Source organism: Lontra canadensis, unplaced genomic scaffold, assembly GCF_010015895.1.
Source record: "Lontra canadensis isolate GAN:19392208 unplaced genomic scaffold, GSC_riverotter_1.0 scaffold57, whole genome shotgun sequence".
Classification (NCBI taxonomy): Eukaryota; Metazoa; Chordata; class Mammalia; order Carnivora; family Mustelidae; genus Lontra; species Lontra canadensis.
The window spans coordinates 5388198-5409059 of NW_022631051.1; the positions used below are offsets into that span (position 1 = coordinate 5388198).

General features: G+C 35.5%; 1 protein-coding gene across 1 annotated transcript in view; it reads left to right on the forward strand.

Moving 5' to 3' along the window:
- Positions 1 to 19513, forward strand: part of NDUFV2 (NADH:ubiquinone oxidoreductase core subunit V2) — a 33424-nt gene extending 13911 nt beyond the window's left edge. Inside the window, exons 2-8 of the mRNA XM_032875751.1 lie at positions 3284 to 3349; positions 4731 to 4793; positions 4881 to 4997; positions 8289 to 8457; positions 10213 to 10322; positions 13823 to 13899; positions 19358 to 19513. Of these exons, the coding sequence (XP_032731642.1) occupies positions 3284 to 3349; positions 4731 to 4793; positions 4881 to 4997; positions 8289 to 8457; positions 10213 to 10322; positions 13823 to 13899; positions 19358 to 19451 (696 nt within the window). The 3' untranslated portion in view covers positions 19452 to 19513. The remainder of the gene's footprint in view (positions 1 to 3283; positions 3350 to 4730; positions 4794 to 4880; positions 4998 to 8288; positions 8458 to 10212; positions 10323 to 13822; positions 13900 to 19357) is intronic.
- The last annotated feature ends 1349 nt before the right edge of the window (positions 19514 to 20862 follow it).

A 20862-nucleotide genomic window follows, 5' to 3' on the forward strand; every position in this document is an offset into this window, starting at 1 on the left:
TTTTCTCCCATTCTGTAGGTTGCCTTTTAGTTTTGTTGACTATCTTTTGCCATGCAGAAGCTTTTTATCTTGATGAAGTCCCAGTAGTTCATTTTTGCTTTTGTTTCCCTTGCGTTCAGAGACGTGTCTTGCAGGAAGTTGTGGCCAAGGTAGAAGAGGTTACTGCCTGTGTTCGCCTCTAGGATTTTGATTCCTGTCTCACATTTAGGTCTTTCATCCATTTTGAGTTTATCCTTGTGTATTGTGTAAGAGAATGATCCAGTTTCATTCTTCTGCATGTGGTTGTCCAATTTTCCCAGCCCATTTATTGAAGAAACTGTTCTTTTTTCCACTGGATATTCTTCCCTTATTTCTTGAAGCTTAGTTGACCTAGAATTGAGGGTCTGTTTCTAGGTTCTCTCTTCTGTTCCATTGATCTGTGTGTCTGTTTTTGTGCCATTACCATACTGTCTTGATGATAACATGCATGTTTTAAATTACTAGTTAGTTCATTAGCAGTTATATTGTGACTTTTTTGTTCATATTAAATCATTTTTCTCATTGATTTCTATGTGTTTATGATCTCTTCAAGCTGTTAATTTTTTGTCATCAAATATGTAAAAGATCCAGGAGTCATCAGCATGGAGTTAAACATATGAGAATGAATAAGCTCTAAGGGGCAAAAAAATTCTGTGGAGAAAAGAACCTAGGACAAGGCTGAGCCCTGAGGACAACCTACCCTGAAGGGTTTGGGTAAAGAGCCAGTAAAGTAAACAAAGTATTTGGGTTCAGAAGTTAGGAAAAGAGGACACTGAATGCTTTCTGTTCTCTTAAGTTAATTTTTTATTATGAAATCTTTTGTTTCTTCTCAGAATTAGTTAAGTAATTAACTAGTGTTACTCAGTAAAAATTGTTCTTTGATTTAAAAAAATCTCAGCTAACATGATGGCAGGGACTATTCTAAATTTTAGTTTCAGTTAATTTTTCAAAGCTTTACGCTGGTGGTGGTGGTTTTTTTTTTTTAACATTATTTGGGAACTATGGCCTTAGTTTTATGTTTATCTCAGTCTATGTTCTGGACAGGCATATCAAGGGTATAAGTTTAATCTTGTATTTAATTCGTAGATTGACCCTGAAGCAGTTTGGGAGAATTTGAATAAAAGTATAAGAACATAAACAATCTCCTTGATGTGTTTTTTTTTTCTTTTAAGTTTTTATGTGTTTTAAGATGCAAAAAAGCAAAAAATGTAATCACTGTGTTCCTTTTGCTGCCCAAGAAAGAAAACCAAAACAACCAGAGTTGCAGCCCCCTGTGTACTGATCAGATTCTCCCTTCCCTGCCCCCGTTATCCTAAAACTGATATTTACCCTGTATTTTTTTTTTTACCTATGTCCCACATTCTTTTTTTTTTTAAGTGTTTTAAATTTAAAGTCAAATAATTAACAAATAGTGTATTTTTCATTCCAGAGGTAGAGTTCAGTTATTCATCAGTCTTAAATAATACCCAGTGCTCATTGTATCAAGTGCCCTCCTTAATGTCCATCATCTGGTTACTGTATTTCTCCAACCCTCTCCCCTCCAGCAGCCCTCAGTTTATTTCCTATGATTAAGAGTCTCATATGGTTTGTCTCTCTCTCTCTGTGATTTTGTCTTTTTTTTTTTTTTTTTTTAAGATTTTATTTATTTGACAGAGATCACAAGTAGGCAAAGAGGCAGGCAGAGAGAGGGGGGGAAGCAGGCTCCTCACGGAGCAGAGCGCCCAATGTGGGGCTCGATCCCAGGACCCTGAGATCATAACCTGAGCCAAAGGCAGAGACTTAACCCACTGAGCTACCCAGGCGTCCCTGTGACTTCGTCTTGTTTTATTTTTCCCTCCCTTCCCTTATGATCTCTGTTTTGTTTCTTAAATTCCACATATGAATGAGATCATATGGTAATTGTCTTTCTCTGATTGACTTTCACTTAGTGTAGTATCTTCTGTAGAGTTCCATCTTCGTCCTTGCCAGTCTCAAGATTTCATTTTTGTTTAATGGCTGAGTAGTATTCCATTTTGTGTGTGTGTGTGTGTGTGTGTGTGTGTGTATGTGTGTATATATATACACACACACTACATCTTTATACATTCATCTGTTGATGGGCATCTAAGTTCTTTCCATAGTTTGGCTACTGTGGACATTGCTGCTATAAACATTGTGGTGCAAATACCCCTTTGGATCACTACATTTGTATTTTGGGGGTAAATACCCAGTAGTGTGATTGCTGGGTCGTAGGGTAGCTCTATTTTCAACTTTTTGGGGAACCTCCATACGGTTTTCCAGAATGGCAGCACAAGCTTGCATTCCCACAAACAGTGTAAGTGGGCTCCTCTTTCTCCGCATCCTCGCCAACATCTGTCGTTTCCTGATTGTTAATTTTAGCCATTTTGTATGTGCCACATTTTGTATTTCGATCCTTTCATGTTAATTAAGCAAGTGTTTACATAAACTTACTTCTTCAACTGAAATATTTGGATCTAGGGAAAAGTTAAATACATGATTGTATCACTGCTTTTACTTCTCTATTATATTTGCTTTCTCTGAAAAATCCAGCTTTCGCTAGTTCCATGCTTGGTTTAATCCAGTGTTCTACCATTGTGTGATTAGTAGAACTCAGAAATCAGAGGATTTCTGAATAGTGGCTGAATTGCTTTTAGTGGTGGCAGGGAGGATGGTAAGAGTGTTGGGGGTGGGGAGCAATAGGGCAAATAGAAATAAAATCAAATGGATTCCTTCTAAAACAGCTGACTGTCAGTGCATAGCATCATAAGCAGCTTTCTGAAACTTTATGGCTGGGGTTTTTAAACTAATTCAGTAAAGAATTGAAAAGGGGGCTATCCTTGACTCATGTGTGCAGCTCATTTGTACAGAATGAAAACATGTTTATGAAAGCCCACATTAAATGAATGCTGGCATCCAGCTTGATTCAGAAAAAAAGTGAAAGGCCACAAATTAATGGAATATCAGCTCTCTTAATGGCATGCTGACAAGAGTGTAGTAGAAAAGGGTACATGAATTGGGAGATACGGGTTGTGGACCTGGTTCTTTCATGGACTTGTGTGTTACCTTAAAACCAAGTATTATAATAACCTTACCTTGGATTTCCATTTCCTTATACTTCTCCCGAAATAGAGATGGGCAGGGTATAGCACAGTGAGCCATATCTCCTAAGATCTTTTACTTATATAAGTTGACACAGATCTTAAGGTATTTACTCATGAAAAATTTCTTAAGGCTTATGATTTGCTAAATTTTCTTAAAATTTTAGGGGAGACATATAAGGAATTTACATAAGACAGCTGTACAAAATGGAGCTGGAGGAGCCTTATTTGTGGTAAGTAATTATTCCTATTTCTTCAGAATGGAAAGACTTGGAAATTTGGGTAAAACTGTTTTAACAATCCAAGATATCTTAAACATCAATGTCTCATTGTGGTGATTCAAATATAGCTAATTGAATTCATTAAATTTCAAAAGATGTGTGATTCCAGTTGAACCTCTTGAGTTTAAATTGACACCAGGGTAGCCCTGAATTTAGAATATTTTTTGGTGAAATTACTTTGAGCCCTAAACTGATTTCTAGTCTCACTTTGGGTTCTTAAAAATGCTGTAATTTGGGGATTCCCAAAATGGTCTAGCTTAAAACTCCTGGATCTTAGAAATACAGTGAATACATTAGTAGTTCCTTTGTATTTTCCGTTTTTAGGGTTTAACTACAGGTGGAGGTCCATGAACTCCCTAACTTAATTGTACAATTCAAAGATAAGATAACGTATCTCCTTTCTGTGATAAGATACAGTTATCAGGGATTCATCTGGTGTTGTTTAAAGGCAATTTAGTGGACTTCTAGGATGATTTAGAGCTGGTAGTTCAGTTTTGTAAACTGAGTTATTTCCAGGCTTTATCTTGATAAATGAGTTAGCCATACTACTGTGTAGATTCCTGCTTTATATTTTTTCATGTTTGTCTAAAAGTGTTGAATTTGCCACATACTTGAGATCAATGTCCAAAGTTTCCATTTTCTTTTCTTATTTTATATCGTTGAAAAAGCAGAACTTTAAGACTTAACATATTGAGGTATTCAGTTCTGTGTTCGCCACACATACTAAACATTAATTGATGTAAGTGTTAATCTCAGTGTGACTCATTTAATTTCCTGTTTACATGCCATTTCTTGTCAGTTTTTGAAGAGGGCCTGTTCTTTTTGGAGAAGAAATAAAGCTTCTTGCCATTGGCTAGTTTTTGTTATGTGGTGAAGGAATGGTGTTTTTGTACCTTCCTAAAGTAGTGGGTCCTTTTGATAATTTGATACACACTCTTTTGGAACAATGCCTTTTACATGTATACTCAAAATTTTGTGTCTTAATTTTCTAAGTCTTCCAGCGATTGGGTTTTTTTTTTTTTTTTTTAGTAATTACACTAGAAAATCCTGTTCTCTAATCAAGTTTTTGGATTTGGTCCTAAAGTACTTCTGTTAATTATTAAAGAGTGATTTCTAAAACTTTTCTGAAATTTTGAATTCTGTTAACAATACTTTGTTAATCATATTCATTAAATGTGTATTTAATAATTAGTCCTTTTTGATGCATGGATAGATTATATAATGTGGGAATTAAAGTGAAGAGATTAAGTGATCAGTAGTAGTATAGTAATAATACAAAGCTGTTCTGAGGGAGTTTTGATAATTCTGGAAAACATTTTTTCCCTTTATATAGCACAGAGATACTCCTGAGAATAACCCAGATACTCCATTTGATTTCACGCCAGAAAACTATAAGGTATGACTAAGTTAACAGTATAATTAATTTATAAACTATTTAATATCTTCCAGATGTACTAAAACATGTGCTTTTTCTTTGATATAGAGGATAGAGGCAATTGTAAAAAACTATCCAGGAGGACATAAAGCGGCAGCTGTGCTCCCAGTCCTGGATTTAGCCCAAAGACAGAATGGATGGCTGCCCATCTCAGCTATGAACAAGGTACCAAATTCATTTTTACCTTAGTCTGAAAAGAGGAGAGACTGTGTATGAATTTCTTCCTTATGTAGAAATTCCTCTGACGGTTTTTAATGTCAGAATCAAGGAATTTGAGGCTTTTAATCATTTATGTTTCCTCAAATTTGTGTTTTTGTTGGTTCTCTTAATAACGTGGAGAAATGAAAAGGTAGAGCTTTTTATCCTTGCAGGAAATAGTAAAGGCATTATCGTGAAAGTAGTTTTCTCTTTTTTCCCTTTTTTTTCTTTTTTTAAGATTTTCATTCATTTATTTGACAGAGATCACAAGTAGGCAGAGAGGCAGGCAAGGCAGAGCCTGGGTGGGGTGCGGGGAGCAGGCTCCCCGCTGAGCAGAGAGCCTGATGGCGGGGCTCGATCTGGCGGGGCTCGATCCCAGGACCCTGGGATCATGACCTGAGCCAAAGGCAGAGGCTTTAACCCACTGAGCCACCCAGGCACCCCATATGTTAAGACTCATTTTTTTCTAATTATGGTTTCAGCAGTAATTCACATTTCACATTTATTCATGTCATATTAATATAACTATATTTTTGTGGTGTTATGTTGCAGGGTATAGTTTATGAAGTGCCATACAAAATCATGTCTTTTTTTTTTTTTTAAGATTTTATTTATTTATTTGACACAGAGAGAGAGATCATAAGTAGGCAGAGAGGCAGGTGGGGGTGGGGGAAGCAGGTTCCCTGCTGAGCAGAGAGCCCGATGCAGGGCTCAATCCAAGGACCCTGAGATCATGTCCTGGGCTGAAGGCAGAGGCTTAACCCACTGGGCCACCCAGGTGCCCCCCAAAATCATGTGATTCTTAGGAGAATCACACAGATAATAAGCTATATGATATAATGGAAAATACATTTGTCTTTGAGCGAAGAGATGTGGTTTTTCTGTGGACTTCCTTGCTCATCTGCAGTGAAGATTTTGAACTAGGATAGATCTCTTGAAATTACTATGTTATGATTCCTAAGTGATAGAGTTGGGACTGGACCATTTTCAATTCAGTGCATTTCCTACTTGGCTGACTATTGCAGAGATTCTTCTATACTTCATTTCTCTTTTTCACTTTTAAAATTTTATTTGGTCTATTAGGCTAGACCATTATCGTCTTTCTTAAAGAATAGGAATGTCTGGGCGCCTGGGTGGCTTAGCGGGTTGGGCCTCTGCCTTCAGCTCAGGTCATGGTCTCAGGGTCCTGGGATCGAGCCTGCGTCGCCCTCTTGCTCTCTGCCTGCCTCTATGCCTACTTGTGATCTCTGTCAAATAAATAAAATCTTAAAAAAAAAAAAAAAAGAATAGGAATGTCTTCAGTTGATTTAATGGAATGCCATAGGAAGATTTTAAATTTTGTTCATATCTCTTAATTTGCTTTTAACATGGTTATGGACCATTATTATTATTATTATTATTATTATTATTATTTATTTTTTTTTTTTTTGACTAAAAATGATACAAAGCAAGTTTGATTGGTACTATACTTAGTAAAATATAGTCAGGTGGGTTTTTTCCCAATAAATCACACAACCCTTTGGGTATTTTCTAAATTACTTAACATTTTTTTTTTTATTATAATAGCAAACTTTTTAAATAACAGTTTAGGTATGTTTCTATTTATAAATACTTTTTTCCTTGTAAAAATTTAAGTTTTTAAATATTTTATTATTTTTTAATAATCTCTATACCCAACATGGGGCTTGAACTTACAACTCTGAAATCAAGAGTTGCACACTCTATTGAATGAACAAGATGTGTCCCCCAAATTCATGTCCATAATGGCAAATATGTTAGAAGTCTTGCTGAATGGTAAGCTTAACAGAATGAAATAAATGACAACCAATGTGAAAATGTTTCACAAATATTGTCCTGTTCTCTTTAGAATTGAATGTATATGTGTCAGAGACAGGGAATAGTGTATAGAGAATAGAATCAAGATTCCATTTTTATATTTGAGACTTTTAATGTTACTGTTTCTGTGACTCCCCCCTCCCCAAAGGAGAACCCAACCTTACAACCAGAACAATATCCAGAAACTCACATATTAGTTCCTTAACCATTACTAAGGTGTAGAGAGGATACAGTAGCATCCCCAGGGGAGCTTTTTCAAGTTAGGCATCGGTGGTAGAGCTCCAGCATGTATATTTTTCTGGCTCCAGCATGTGTGTTTTGAGAGGGCTCCCAGATTCAGAGGTACATGCCTGGTTTAGTATCACCAAATTAAATTTAGCACAGCCACTTATCTTCCACAAGTGAGCCATGGTTAGAGGTCTTTTGAGAATATATACCTTTTAGAATATTCTAATATGAGAAAGTTCAACATATTTGTCATCTGAAATGCCATTTAACAAACTCATCTTTCATGTCAAAACATGGAAATGTGGATAATTTTTTAAGAATGCCAGACATCAGATCTTAAAATCTGATAGATTAATGATGTTAGGTCACCTGGAAAGTTATAACCAGGTTGATAGTCATGATAGACTCTATGTGGACTGTACCTAGGATACAGCTAAAAAAAACTTGTTTTCCTTAATAGACTTGGCCTGATCAAAAGAGTTGTGCTCAGGTAATGATTCCCTTGGTCCTGAACTCTACTCTGTCAAAAGAAATATTTACTATAAATACCTTGATGTGATGGGTAGGGAAGTACTAATCCATAAGATTTTCGTAGAGTGTTGCGATTTGAAGTAGAAGTGTTTTGGATTGTTCTGGAGAGTTACGTACATGTTGTGTATGTGGTTTGTGTGCATATAAAGTGTATAGATATGTAAATCAGTATAGGCTAATAGGTGAGCTTTGATTCTCGCCCCTTTTTTTGTGTTGCCCATACCCCTTGCATGCAGCATACATCCCAGTAACATCAAGGCTTTTTGAAAAATTGGTGAAGGGTTGAAAAAATACAAGTATTTAATTTATTGGGGCTTGGTCATCAAATTTTGCCATTTAGAAATTTCAGATTATAAAATATGAGAGTTGAAATGATCAAAGTAGAAATTCTTAACAGTGGAAGACTTAAGGATTTAGAGAAAAAGAAGATCGTTTTGCAGAGACCAGGCATGGGGTAAAGTAAAGGAGGTGCTGTAACCATTGGCTTGTGGGCTCTGTGCAGTTGAAGTGTAGATTGGACTTAAACCTCCAAATACCAAATACAGGTATATTTTCTCCTTATGAAGTTTTACATTTTTACCAAGTTGAAATTATGCTCTTTAAAATATACCTAAATCTCAATTAGTAAACATTGTAATTATTTAAAATTTCCTATTATTTTAGGTTGCAGAAGTTTTACAAGTACCTCCAATGAGAGTATATGAAGTAGCAACTTTTTATACAATGTATAATCGAAAACCAGTTGGAAAGTATCACATTCAGGTCTGCACTACTACACCTTGCATGCTTCGAAACTCTGACAGCATACTGGAAGCCATTCAGAAAAAACTTGGTATGGGACACATTGTATTTATACCTTTTATGAAAAATAGGATTGTCTTTCTAGATTTGACCCATTTCTACCTGAGTTTTCCAATGTTTGCCATCTTACTGGACCTGATCTGTACTTCACCAGTAAATTTTTGTCTTACTATAGTTGCCCGCCTTTATTTGTTCTTATTTTGTATTTTTCCTTAGTTCTCAGCCTCAAAGCTGAATTTTCACCTTCTTTCCCCATAATCATTAGGTATGTTTGAAAAGTTTCTAGGGAGGGGTTTTAAAGTTTTCATTATTTAGAAATTAAGTTTCACTCATTGTGTAATGATAGCATGTGGTACATTAAAAAGTGAGTTTACTGTCCTTGTATTCTTCCAAATGAGTCTTGAAACAAATAAGATAAGAGAACAGTAGCAATGCTTTAGAAAGGGAAATTTGAAATAAGATGTTATTACAGTGCCATTTATAAAATTATAAGGGCATTTTTCCATACAAAATAGCCATTGCTTCATTTATAACTCTACAAACCAAATGAAGTAAAAGGGAGGTACACTCTAATCATGTTGCTACCGAATATAAAGTAGTTGCATGTTGTAAAAATAGTTGGGCTGTATTGAAGTATATGAAACAGAAAGCTTGCTTAAGTCTGCTCAAAAATTTCACCCTCACAAATTCTGATTAATAGTTGACTATAATTAGTTTTAGATTTTATGTTGTTTTGCTTATTTTCAGCATAAAAACAAATACGGCTTTTTGCTTTTTGCACTTTATTTTTGCTCTAGCATATGTATGTCTGCCTTGTTTTTCTGTTATAAGTTATTCTGCAGTTACTTTCATGCATACATATCTTTGCATGATTGTCCTGTTGTATTACTGAGGCTATTTACAAGAACAGAATTGCTGAATCAGATTTTACTATATTTTGCCAAAATGTCTTTGCTGAAGATATGAGAGTATCTGTTTTCCTTGTAGTCTTAATGATCTTTGACATTAGCACTTTTCTGTTTTTTGCCAATCTGACAATGTGACTGATTGTAATAGGTTATCTATCACAATTGAAATGAAAATACTATATTCTGATACACTGCTGTTTAACAGGAAATGCTGAAGATAGGAGTCCCCTGAAATCTTGGTTTTTTTTTTTTTTTTTTTTAAGATTTTATTTATTTATTTGTTAGAGAGAGAGAGAGCATGAGCACAGGCAGACAGAGTGGTAGGCAGAGGCAGAGGGAGAAGCAGGCTCCCTGCTGAGGAAGGAGCCTGATGTGGGACTCGATCCCAGGACGCTGGGATCATGACCTGAGCCGAAGGCAGCCCCTTAACCAACTGAGCCACCCAGGCGTCCCTGAAATCTTGTTTTTAAAGGAATAAGTCCGCTTAAGAAATCCTTGAATGTTCTGGTATAATTATACAGAATTGTTTTAAGAAAGTTAATGTTCTTTTTTTTTTTTTTTTTTTTTTTTTAAGGTTTTATTTATTTATTTGACAGACAGAGATCACAAGTAGGCAGAGAGGCAGGCAAAGAGAGAGGAGGAAGCAGGCTCCCTGCTGAGCAGAGAGCCCGACGTGGGGCTCGATCCCAAGACCCTGGGATCATGACCTGAGCCGAAGGCAGAGGCTTTAACCCACTGAGCCACCCAGGCGCCCCAGAAAGTTAATGTTCTTAAATAGTTTTTGTATACCTCTGTAATTTGTTGTTGTTGTTGTTTTCTTAAGCTACATTGCTACTAAAATGTAATCTGGTCCTTACAGTGATTATTTATATTTTCAGGAATAAAAGTTGGGGAGACTACACCTGATAAACTTTTTACTCTTATAGAGGTGGAATGTTTAGGGGCCTGTGTAAATGCACCAATGGTTCAAATAAATGACAACTACTATGTGAGTATTCCATTTAATATAAGTTAAAGTTGTATGATCTCGTATTTAAAATATTTAAATATATGGTTTTCTGTCCTGTAGATACTGATTTCTGAATACTTGTTTAAAAGAAACTGTTGGCATAAATATCCAGGTTTTTTTTTTGTCCTGTTTTCCAAAGTTTATTAAAAAACAAAGAATTGAAAAGTTTTGCATAAAAATGTCAAGTTTAACTTCCACACTGTTGGCCACCAGAAGGTTTTTAAAAATTATTTTTAAACATGTTTGCATTTAACTCTAGGAGATAATGACATATTTTAAAAGCTTTTAAATTATAAAACATAGAAATAGAGAAAATACCCACCAAGATTTAAAAGATAATTCACCATACATACTGTTACTAGGTATTATTTTTATCATCATTGTTATTATTTATAGAAATAAGCCAGCGATAAAGGTAAACCACCTCTACGCCCCGAAATCCTATTCCTTTCATTTCCAGAGATAACCACTATCATAAATTTAGTGTGTATTCTTCCTGTAGGTGTTTTTAAACTGAGTATATGTATCAAGCCATACTAATATATTATATTGCTTGTTTAAAAATTTTAGAGATATCATTCCTCTAAGTACCACTTTAGCTGGACTGCACAAGTTTTGATAAGTAATATTTTATCATTTCTAAAAATTTTAAATACGCATTTTTAAAAATATTTGAGAGGAAGAGAGCAAAATAGAGTGAACATGCATGCTCCTGTAAATACTAATGTTCCAAAAGAAATCTCCTTTCCTTATACCCTCCCCTGTTGTTCCAATGTATAAGGGTCTAGACTAGCAGTTCTTTTTGAGGGACAGTTTAATTTCTAGTTTATCCCTGAGGGAATAGCCTTTTTGGGTGTTTGGGATGTCTCTTGTAGCATGCAGCTTTGTCCCTTAACCCTTTAAGCTATGAAACTCTAAAACCAGGTCTGCTTGGTGTTCCACTTGTTTTCCTTTTTTTTTTTTTTTTAAGCTTTACTTATTTAACAGAGAGAGATCTCAAGTAGGCAAAGAGGCAGACAAATAGAGAGAGGGGGAAGCAGTCTCCCTGCTGAGCAGAGAGCCGGATGCCAGCCTCTGTCCCAGGACCCTGAGATCATGACCTGAGCAGAAGGTTGGGTCTTAACCCACTGAGCCACCCAGGCGCTCCGTTCTTGGGTTTTCATTGAGTTTTTGGCCTCTGGGTATTTCTTTCTTATCAGCATGTTCATAAAATTTAAAGCTTTTTGTTTCTTTAAAATTTTATCCAACATTTTTAGTTTTTTATAGTGGTGGGGTGTTCAGTCAGGATAGCTAATCTGCCATAATACCTGAAATGGAAATCTCCTTTTTTTTTTTTAAATGCAGATGAAATTTGATTTCTCTGGCTGTTTAGATTTCTAGGGTGGTCTCATTCCCTATAGTGACTTTCTTCATTTTAATGATCAGAGATTGAAATTTCTTATCTTCTGTATTACCCATACTTTAAAAAAAAAGTCCTTTAAAAATATGGCAAGTTTTGCCTTCTCCCACATTTCTGCAGTTTACTTATAATATAGAGGGTCTTGATTTAATCAGGAATTAGACAGTCAAGACTTTGTGTGAAGCATTGTAAGTTTAGGGGTGCCTGGGTGGCTCAGTGGGTTAAGCCTCTGCCTTCAGCTCGGGTCATGATCTCAGGGTTCTGGGATCAAGCCCCACATCAGGCTCTTTGCTCATCAGGGAGCTTGCTACCCCCTCTCTCTCTGCCTGCCTCTCTGCCTACTTGTGATCTCTCTCTCTCTCAAATAAATAAATAAAATCTTTAAAAAAAAAAGGCATTGTAAGTTTAAATATAATAGCCTATGGATTTATACAGGAGATAAAGATTAGTAGTGTTATGGTCTTTAGCAAGGCAGTTTTTGTTTTTGTCTTTTAATCCATATCCAACATGGGGCTTGAACATAGGACCCTGAGATCAAGAGCCGCTGCTATACTGACTCAGCCAGCCAGGCATTCCCAAGGCAGTTAACTTTTATGGATCTCAGTTGTCTGGTGGATAAAATGAAAGTCATGTAAACTTTGACTGCATAGGAAAAAACCTGCATAGGAAAAAAACCAGCTATGAAAAATACATTTTGAGGGTAGTTGGTAGATTGTGAATATGGACTTGACATTTGATAAAGGGATTATTTTTGGTTAATTGGGTGTGGTGGCATTATGTTATCTAAGAAAACGTTCTTATTCTTCGGTGTCTGATGAAGTATCAGGAGTGAAGTTACGATTGTCTGCAACTTACTTTCAAACAGCAAAAGTTGGGGTGCTTATGTGCTATATATAATGCAAACACGGAAAATCAAAAATTGTTGAATACAGGTGGTAGGAATATGAGTAAAACTATACATGTATAGTTTTTAAATTTTTATAATAGTTGGGGGGAGGTAAACTCATTAGATGACTTAAAGATTCCTTTTAGCTATGAGGTTCTGAACATTTGTTGAACCCTAAGCAGTTTGAAAGCAGTGTTTTATTTTTACAAATGTTTAATCATTGAACAAATATTAAATAACTTCTATATGGTGAGGCACTGGAGATGCAGTGTTGAATCATGATTTCTCTGGCATAGTATCAGAGTCCTATAAAACATTTTTTTAAGTACTTAACAGTTTTAGAGAGGGAGTAGGAGTATGGTTTGTGCATTTTTCTTTTAATCTTACCCATTCTGTTCTGACTCTTGATTAAACCTAGGGTGCAGCTAGGCACATGGGCATGTGTATCTGTGTGTTTCAATTGTATTTGTTATTTTAAACCAGAATCCTTTCCTGAGGTAAAAATTTTACATAGGTACATAGTATATAAAATGTAGAGCTGTTGTCATTGAAATGGGGAGTGCAAGGAGGGCCAGGGTCATTGAAATAACGTTCCAAAAATAATTTCTTTTACCTTCTGTTCAAAAATTAAGTGAATTTGGAAACAGTGAATTTTACCTGGGAAAGAAAGACGGTATCATGAGAGTATTAAATCTTTAGGTTAGAGATGGATGTTAGGCATCTACTTTTATGTTACTATGACTGCCGGTGCTAATTACTATTTGCACCTCACTATTTCTTTAAGGACATAGCATTTGTTGAGCATGTGCCATGGCACTGTTCTGTTTTCTGTATTTTCTCATTGAATCCTCAAAAACATTCTTGAAGTAGGTTTACTAGTAAAGAAACAAACTTAAGGAGGCTGAATAACTTACTGAAGATTATTAGCTATTCAGTGGTGGAGCCAGGATTCAAATGCAGAACTCTTTCACTTTAAAGTACTCCTCTGTCTTGCCTCATTAGCTGCAGCTCTTCTTGCATACTGCATTTAACAGTATATACTTATATGTAGGAGTTAATCAGTTTCTGCTACCTTGGTGACTAACTTGGGAGCCGAGAAAGACTGACAAATAATGAACTAACTGGTATTAGGGATTTACACAGATTTCAGTAGTAGGAAGTAACTTTAATATGACTTTTAATTTTTTATCCTAGGAGGATCTGACACCTAAGGATATCGAAGAAATTATTGATGAGCTTAAAGCTGGCAAAGTTCCAAAACCTGGGCCAAGGTATGCGTTTATTTCTATACAATAAATTTTAATGGCTTAACCTAATGTATACTTAATTTAAAAAATTTTATCCCTAGGGGCTCCTTGGGTGGCTCAGTCAGTTAAGCATCTGCCTTCAGCTCAGGTCCTGATCCCAGGGTTCTGGGATTGAATCCTCCTTGCCCCCAGTGAGACTCCTTGCTCAGTGGGAAACCTGCTTTTCCCTCTCCCTCTGCTTGCAGCTCCCCCTGCTTGTGCTGTCAAATAAATAAATAAAATCTTAATTTTTTTAAAATAAAAAATTTTATCCTTTAAGGGGTGCCTGGATGGCTCAGTAAATTAAGCATTGATTTCAGCTCAGGTCATGATCTCCGGGTTGTGAGATCGAGCTCTCCATCCCAGTGTGGAGTTAGGATTCTCTCTCTCCCTCGCTCAACCCCTACCCATTACCCTCTCTCTCCCCTAAAAAAAAAGAAAAATATGTCCTAAGTACTAAGAAGGAGTTGTCAGGAGCTTTGGATAGTATTGAAACCAACCTGTCATCTAAAATAACCAATTTTTTTTCCCTCTAAAATCCTATCATAATCATCTGGTATCTACTTGAATATTTATAGAAAAGGGAATTTACTACAAATAAAATCTGTTCCATTGTTTAAAGGTTCATACTTTGATGGACTCAAAGTTTGTTTCCCTCTAATTTCCACTTACATGTCCAGTTCTGCCCTTTGAACTGACACAAGATAACCTCTATACCTCTTCTAAATGATAGCTCTTCAGTTACTTAAAATAGGTGTTTTCTTTTCCCCAAATCTTTTTCTCAGAATTAATGTCTACTGTTGTTTCATTTTTTCTGACCTAGTTTTGGTTTTCCTCTTTGATAGCTTTTCTGGTTGGCTAATGACTTTAACATGGTACTAATATTAATCAGGGTATTTGAGATATGTACTGAGTAGTGCAGAGCACTGTGGGACTCTCCTCTTTGTTCTAGACATTATGCTTATAATAATGCAGCCAAATTACATCAACTTTCACTTCAGGTACATTTCACTAGTAATTGCACTTACAGTCAGTTAGAATGTCTAGATCTTTTTTAGCTTCCTGCACCGTTCATCCCGGTTGTTCCCATTCTGCAGTTGTGTTATAATAATTACTTTTCTTTCAATTATGAACCTGAACTTTTGCTGCTAACCCCTGTTCCATATCTAAGTGCTTATATTGTTCAGAATTTTTTTCTAATACTAGCAAGTGTTTATGTAGTTGTAAGCCCTGTGTTTTTTTCTGCTTATGCCGTATAGTTTTCCTTCTCTCAATATATTTGTAGATTTTAATGTATTAAAAGAACTATGGTGTGCCCTTTATTCCTGTTTTAAATATGTTTTCCTGCTCTTTGTAATAAATAGCAGTTCTGTGTACTCTTTCAAGAGGTAGTTAGGGGCCCAGATATGTAAGTTGAGTTGAATGCTTAAATATAATAAAAGCTGTTTGTTGTAGGAGTGTTTTCAGGAGGAAATGATGTGTAATCTTGTTAAAATTATTGTGCTAGTTACTGTGTAGAGAACAGTTCAAAATCTAGTGATGTTGTGGGGTAGAGGAATTAGGAGTGATTTTTAGCTTTTTGGTCTGAGCACCTCAGTGGTTTCTTTAACTAAAAAGGAGATTTGGTTTGGGAAAGAAAAGGCACTTCGTTTGGGACAGGTTAAAGTTGAGATGCCTCCTAGACATCCATGGTGGAATACCGAAAGGTATATTTGAACATGGAATTTAGGAACTAGATTAGGACTGGAAATCTGAATTGGGGATTCATTGATTGTTATAGATGGTATTTAAAGCCATAAGGCTGGATGAGATTACTGGGGATGAAATTAGTTTGTTGTTGTTCTTAACATAGGATACTATAACATTATTGTATTTTAACATTAATAAAACAATTAACTAAGTGCTACAGTTAAGCATTTTTAATATCTAATAATAGAGATGTTGCTTATCAGTAATTATACATAGTTCTTCACTGGGATTTTCTTTTGAGTGTTCTAGATTTGAGCCAAAAACTTCAGAATTATTGATTTCTGAACCTATTTTTTATTTCCTATGTATCACCTCTTATTTAAAAAAGAGATGGGGCATCTGGGTGGCTCAGTCAGTTGAGGGGCCTACACTTGGTTTCAGCTCAAGTCATCATCTCAGGGTCATGGGATGGAGCCCCAAGTCAGGCTTTATGCTCAGTGCAGAGTCTGCTTAAGGATTCTCTCTCCCCCTTCCCCACCCACATGCTCTCCCTCTAAAATAAATAAATCTTTAAAAAAAATAAATAAAAAGCAGAGGTAAATCTACTTACTTTCAGTAATTGCAGAGCATCTGCCAGTGGTGTCTGTAGAGACTGTATGTGGACATGGTAGTTCTAGAATGTCTTCCCACCTTGAAAGACAAAAACTTCTGCTCTCCTTCCTCAAGCTTTTTGGTTATATAGTATAATGCAAGAGATTGCAATGATAGTAACCAAAATATAATTATAGTTAGACTTTAAATAAACCAAAGTTGGGCAATTTTTTATTAGTGTTTTTATAATAAAGCACTCTGCCCACATATGTAAAAGACACTGTCTTTGAGTAACCAGAGATATTAAACTGGTTCAGCAGTACCTGGTTTCTGAGTACCATTACCAGGTCTGTCCTGACCAAAATCAGAAGAGAGTCATGTTTTTTGTGTGGTTCCGAGGTTCCGAACTGCTTTTTTATGTTTTTGGTAAATGACAGGTAGAAAGGAAATACTAAACTGATGGTAAAGCATTGCTTTATTTTGATATTAAATATTTGTGCTGAGATTGTTTTCATTTTTAAGTACCAAAAATAACTTCTTTTAGCCTGCTTTGAAATTGCTAATTAAGAGGTAGAAGTTGTTTTTTTAGTATGGTTAACTAAAACTAGTTTGAAATCCAATTTGAATTCTTCATATTTCGTTTTATAAAGATACCTTTTTGCAGAATTCTATGATGTACAGATAATACGAGATGTAAACAAAATAGAGGTTGTTGCTGATGGATAAGTCTAGACTATAAGGTCACTTTTGTTTTTTTATACTAAAAGTAGAGGGCAGTAGTGTGTATATCTCAGCAATATTAAAAGAATAAGCACTAAACTTTCATGACTAGCTTTTCTTTAAAAAGTATTTCTAAGCCATAACCAGTGTACAGATAGGCCATGTTTTCTAGAATGCAAATGAGTTAAAATGAATGTACAAATAGTGTTGGAATGGCTAAAAAAACCAGATTTACCTTTTGAGTTGTAATAAAAACAAGGTAATTAATAGATGGCATTTTATTTATTTATTTTTTAAAATATTTTATTTATTTATTTGACAGAGATCACAAGTAGAGAGGCAGGAAGAGAGAGAGAGGGAAGCAGGCTCCCTGCTGAGCAGAGAGCCCGATGCGGGACTCGATCCCAGGACTCTGAGATCATGACCTGAGCTGAAGGCAGCGGCTTAACCCACTGAGCCACCCAGGTGCCCCATAGATGGCATTTTAAACATAACACTTGAGGCAAATCATTTTTTGTTTTTTTATGAAGTGAAAACCCTAATGTAAATTGTGAATGGAAGGGCTAGATCCCTGCCTCTGGTGTCTGATGCATATTTACAGATAAAATGAGGGGAAGGCTGTATGATTAATAGATGAAACACAGTCTGTGGACTTCACAGCCTTTGTAGCATTTTAATGTGCATTTTGTGTAGGGTGAGGGAAGGAGAAAGTTTGGAGGCAGACACAAGAGGTAGTTAACCATCCCCCCCCCTCCAAAGTAGGTCATGGGACTATAATTACATGGAACAAACTTTACAAAAATGGACCAGATCACTCTTGAAATTACATTCTTATACAAAAATCCACAATTCCTTGAAGAGTTCAGGCAGTGTGCATGATTAATTCTCCCACTTATTGTTCTAAAAACCTGTTTTAAGTAAGTTCTTTGTGTTGGTAAAGAAGGTAGGTGAGCTTAAACCATAGAGGAAACCTAGTAAAGGGGAAGAAAGGTCCTCCAAAATAATTTCATTAGCAAAGAGCAGTAGGTATTACATGTATTATTAGTTAACATAAACAATTACAAAGCCAAATACTGTGGGTTTTTTTTTTTTTTTACTAAAGTTAGATACCATTTTGCTACTACCTACATTAATTTTAGATTTAGACAGATAGCTCGTAGTTGTTTTTTGATCTGGTTTTCAATGCAAATATATTAATTTCTGACTTTGTAGGCACTCTTCATTACAATACACACTTAGTTACTTGCATTGTGTAATAGCTTGAAAGATCTTAAAGAATTATCCTGTTCCCTGAATAAAAAATGATTTCCTGGAGCTCTAAAAAAACTTGCAAGATTGATGACAGAATGTGAAGGGCAAAGCAAGGAGTAAAAAGATGTAAATTGAACAATTCTTCAGCTGACGTCTGTGACAGGAGCAGGTAAATTAACAAAGCCAGGAAATAGAAGGGGTGAAATAGTAGTAGGTGCTGAGCTGGGCTCTAGCAACAGAGGTCAGACAGAGGAAGAGGTGAGTGATTACCTGGGAAAGTATGTGTGGGGGTGAACAAAAGACAGGTTGTTCTACCTCTATGCTTGCCTCTCTTCATAGATTCCTACCTAAGGACCTGTTCCTGTTCTCTTTGTGGCTGTGGGTAGCCATTCTGATCTGGAACCTGTTTTGGAAAAGTTAATACTACTAATATTGCTTTTAAAAATACGAATACCAGTATATACTTTGTTTCCAGTGCCTCTAAGGAAACCCCCTTCTAAATCTCCAAATTCCCATTTCCTTTAATACCTCTGTTTTATTTCCAAATCTAATGTTTGTATTCTCTTCTGTTCACTGTGATAATGGATCTCAATCTGAGTAAAATTCAAATATAAAAAGAATAAATGTAATGCTTTTATTAAAACATTATTTTTTAAAAAGATCTTAGAGGGAGGAGAGAATCTCAAGCAGACTTTGCACTGAGCGCAATGTAGGGCTCCATCCCACAACCCTGAGATCGTGACCTGAGCCAAAAAGAAGAGTCACATGCTTAACTGAGCCACCCAGGCACAGGATTTTTAAAAATGTTCTCTGAGTCTGCGTTAGTTTCTTATAGTTCTTAGCTCTGATCCTTGGACAGGTGGTGAAACCCCTAAGCCTTCATTTCTGATCTGTAAAATAAGGCCAGTATTACTTGTCTCATGGCATTATTTAAATGAGCTAATAATACATGTACACTGCTCAGTAAATGGGAAGTAGTAGTGTTACTTTTTTTTCGTATTTATGGTGAGTTTTGATATGTCCATTTTCATATTTAACTTCTGAAAATATTGCAGCAGTTGAAATGCTCGGATTAAATAATCCATGCAACTTTTGGATGAAAAATAGTTATTGGGCTGTTGTGAAATAACATTTTAAATCAAGATTTATAAATGGTAATCGTTCATAGTTTAATGTTACTTGCTCTTTTCAGGAGTGGACGCTTCTCTTGTGAGCCAGCTGGAGGTCTTACCTCTTTGACTGAACCACCCAAAGGACCTGGCTTTGGTGTGCAAGCAGGACTTTAATTTATATTCAGCTGTAAATATTGTCACTGGAGAAATAAAAAGGAATCTCCTATCTACATAAACTTTTTATATTGTTCATTTCATTGTGTATACTTATGCTGTAAGTGTCATGTTGAAACTTCAGAGTACCATTTTAGTTTTTTGCTATCTCTGGCTAACTGAAGACACTAATTCATAATGTGGTTAACAATCACTCAGTATCATCATTTTCAACTGCCAGGTCACTTTTATCAGTAACATTAGATTATTGTGAAGTAAAAACTATGTCAAATTTCACATATATTTTGCTTTAACTAAACCCAAGTCTTAACATGATCCTTCTATACACCTTGTTTACATTAGTACTCCCCTCCCTTTAAACATTTTCAGATTTACAGCACATAATTGTTACTCTGTTTCCAACTAGTAAGTCATATCTCAGGTAGAGGTCTAAGGATAAAGCAGTTACCTCTAGAAGTAGTGTTCTATCATTTTTATGAAAGAGAGGCACTTTGTTTTTGTCTATAGCAAGTACATAGAAACTGGGTGGAGAGACTGGAAGTACAATCTGAGTCAGAAAGAGCAGTCAGTGAACAAAATACTCTTCAGCTGAATGCGTATTTCAACTCAGAACAATGGATAAAACCTGTGTATTATATACGCTCAAGAAACTAGCTATGGTGCTTTAGTATTGCAAGTTAGAAAAAAATTAATAGCTTTAATTCAGGGATAAATCTAAATCCAGTTATTTCAGGATTTCTCAAAATCATTGTTTGGCCTTGTTCTTCTGGCAGACTGACCAGTCACGTAGTAACTGTGATGCTTAAAAACATGATTATTTTTAAGAGTCTCTTTAAAAATTAGTTTTTGTTTTTTACCTGGGAGGGTAAATAACAACAGTTAATTTCTTAAGTGGCATAGAAAGGTAACACAATGAAAATGCCTCTCTTCTATCCTAGGGCCCTCCTAACCTGTTGACTTTTATTAAAAAAAGTAAGCTTTTTATACTTTCATTAAAAAAGTAAGCTTTGATGTAATTTTTTTTTTTTTTTAAACAAGAAGAAAAATTAGAGGTGGGAAGCTTCAAATACTGGGTGAAAAAACCAAAGACCTGTATTAAGGATGTGCACTGATTATCAATTTTTATGTAATATTTTAGAAACAAAGTTAATTTTAGATTATTATAACTGTAGGCATACTGTTACACCATTATCAAAATATATTCTTTAGTTCTTAGATTATCACTTATATTGTATTGCAGCAGTGTACATTAGAATTTTGAGTCTTGCTTAATTTTTTTGCCTAATTTTCTTAAAAATGCTGTCAATAATGATAGTTATCTGATTAGCTATAGAAACACTGGGCAGGTAAAAACACCTGGCAGGTAATCCACAATGGTTTTAAAATGTATATGAACACACTGATTAATATT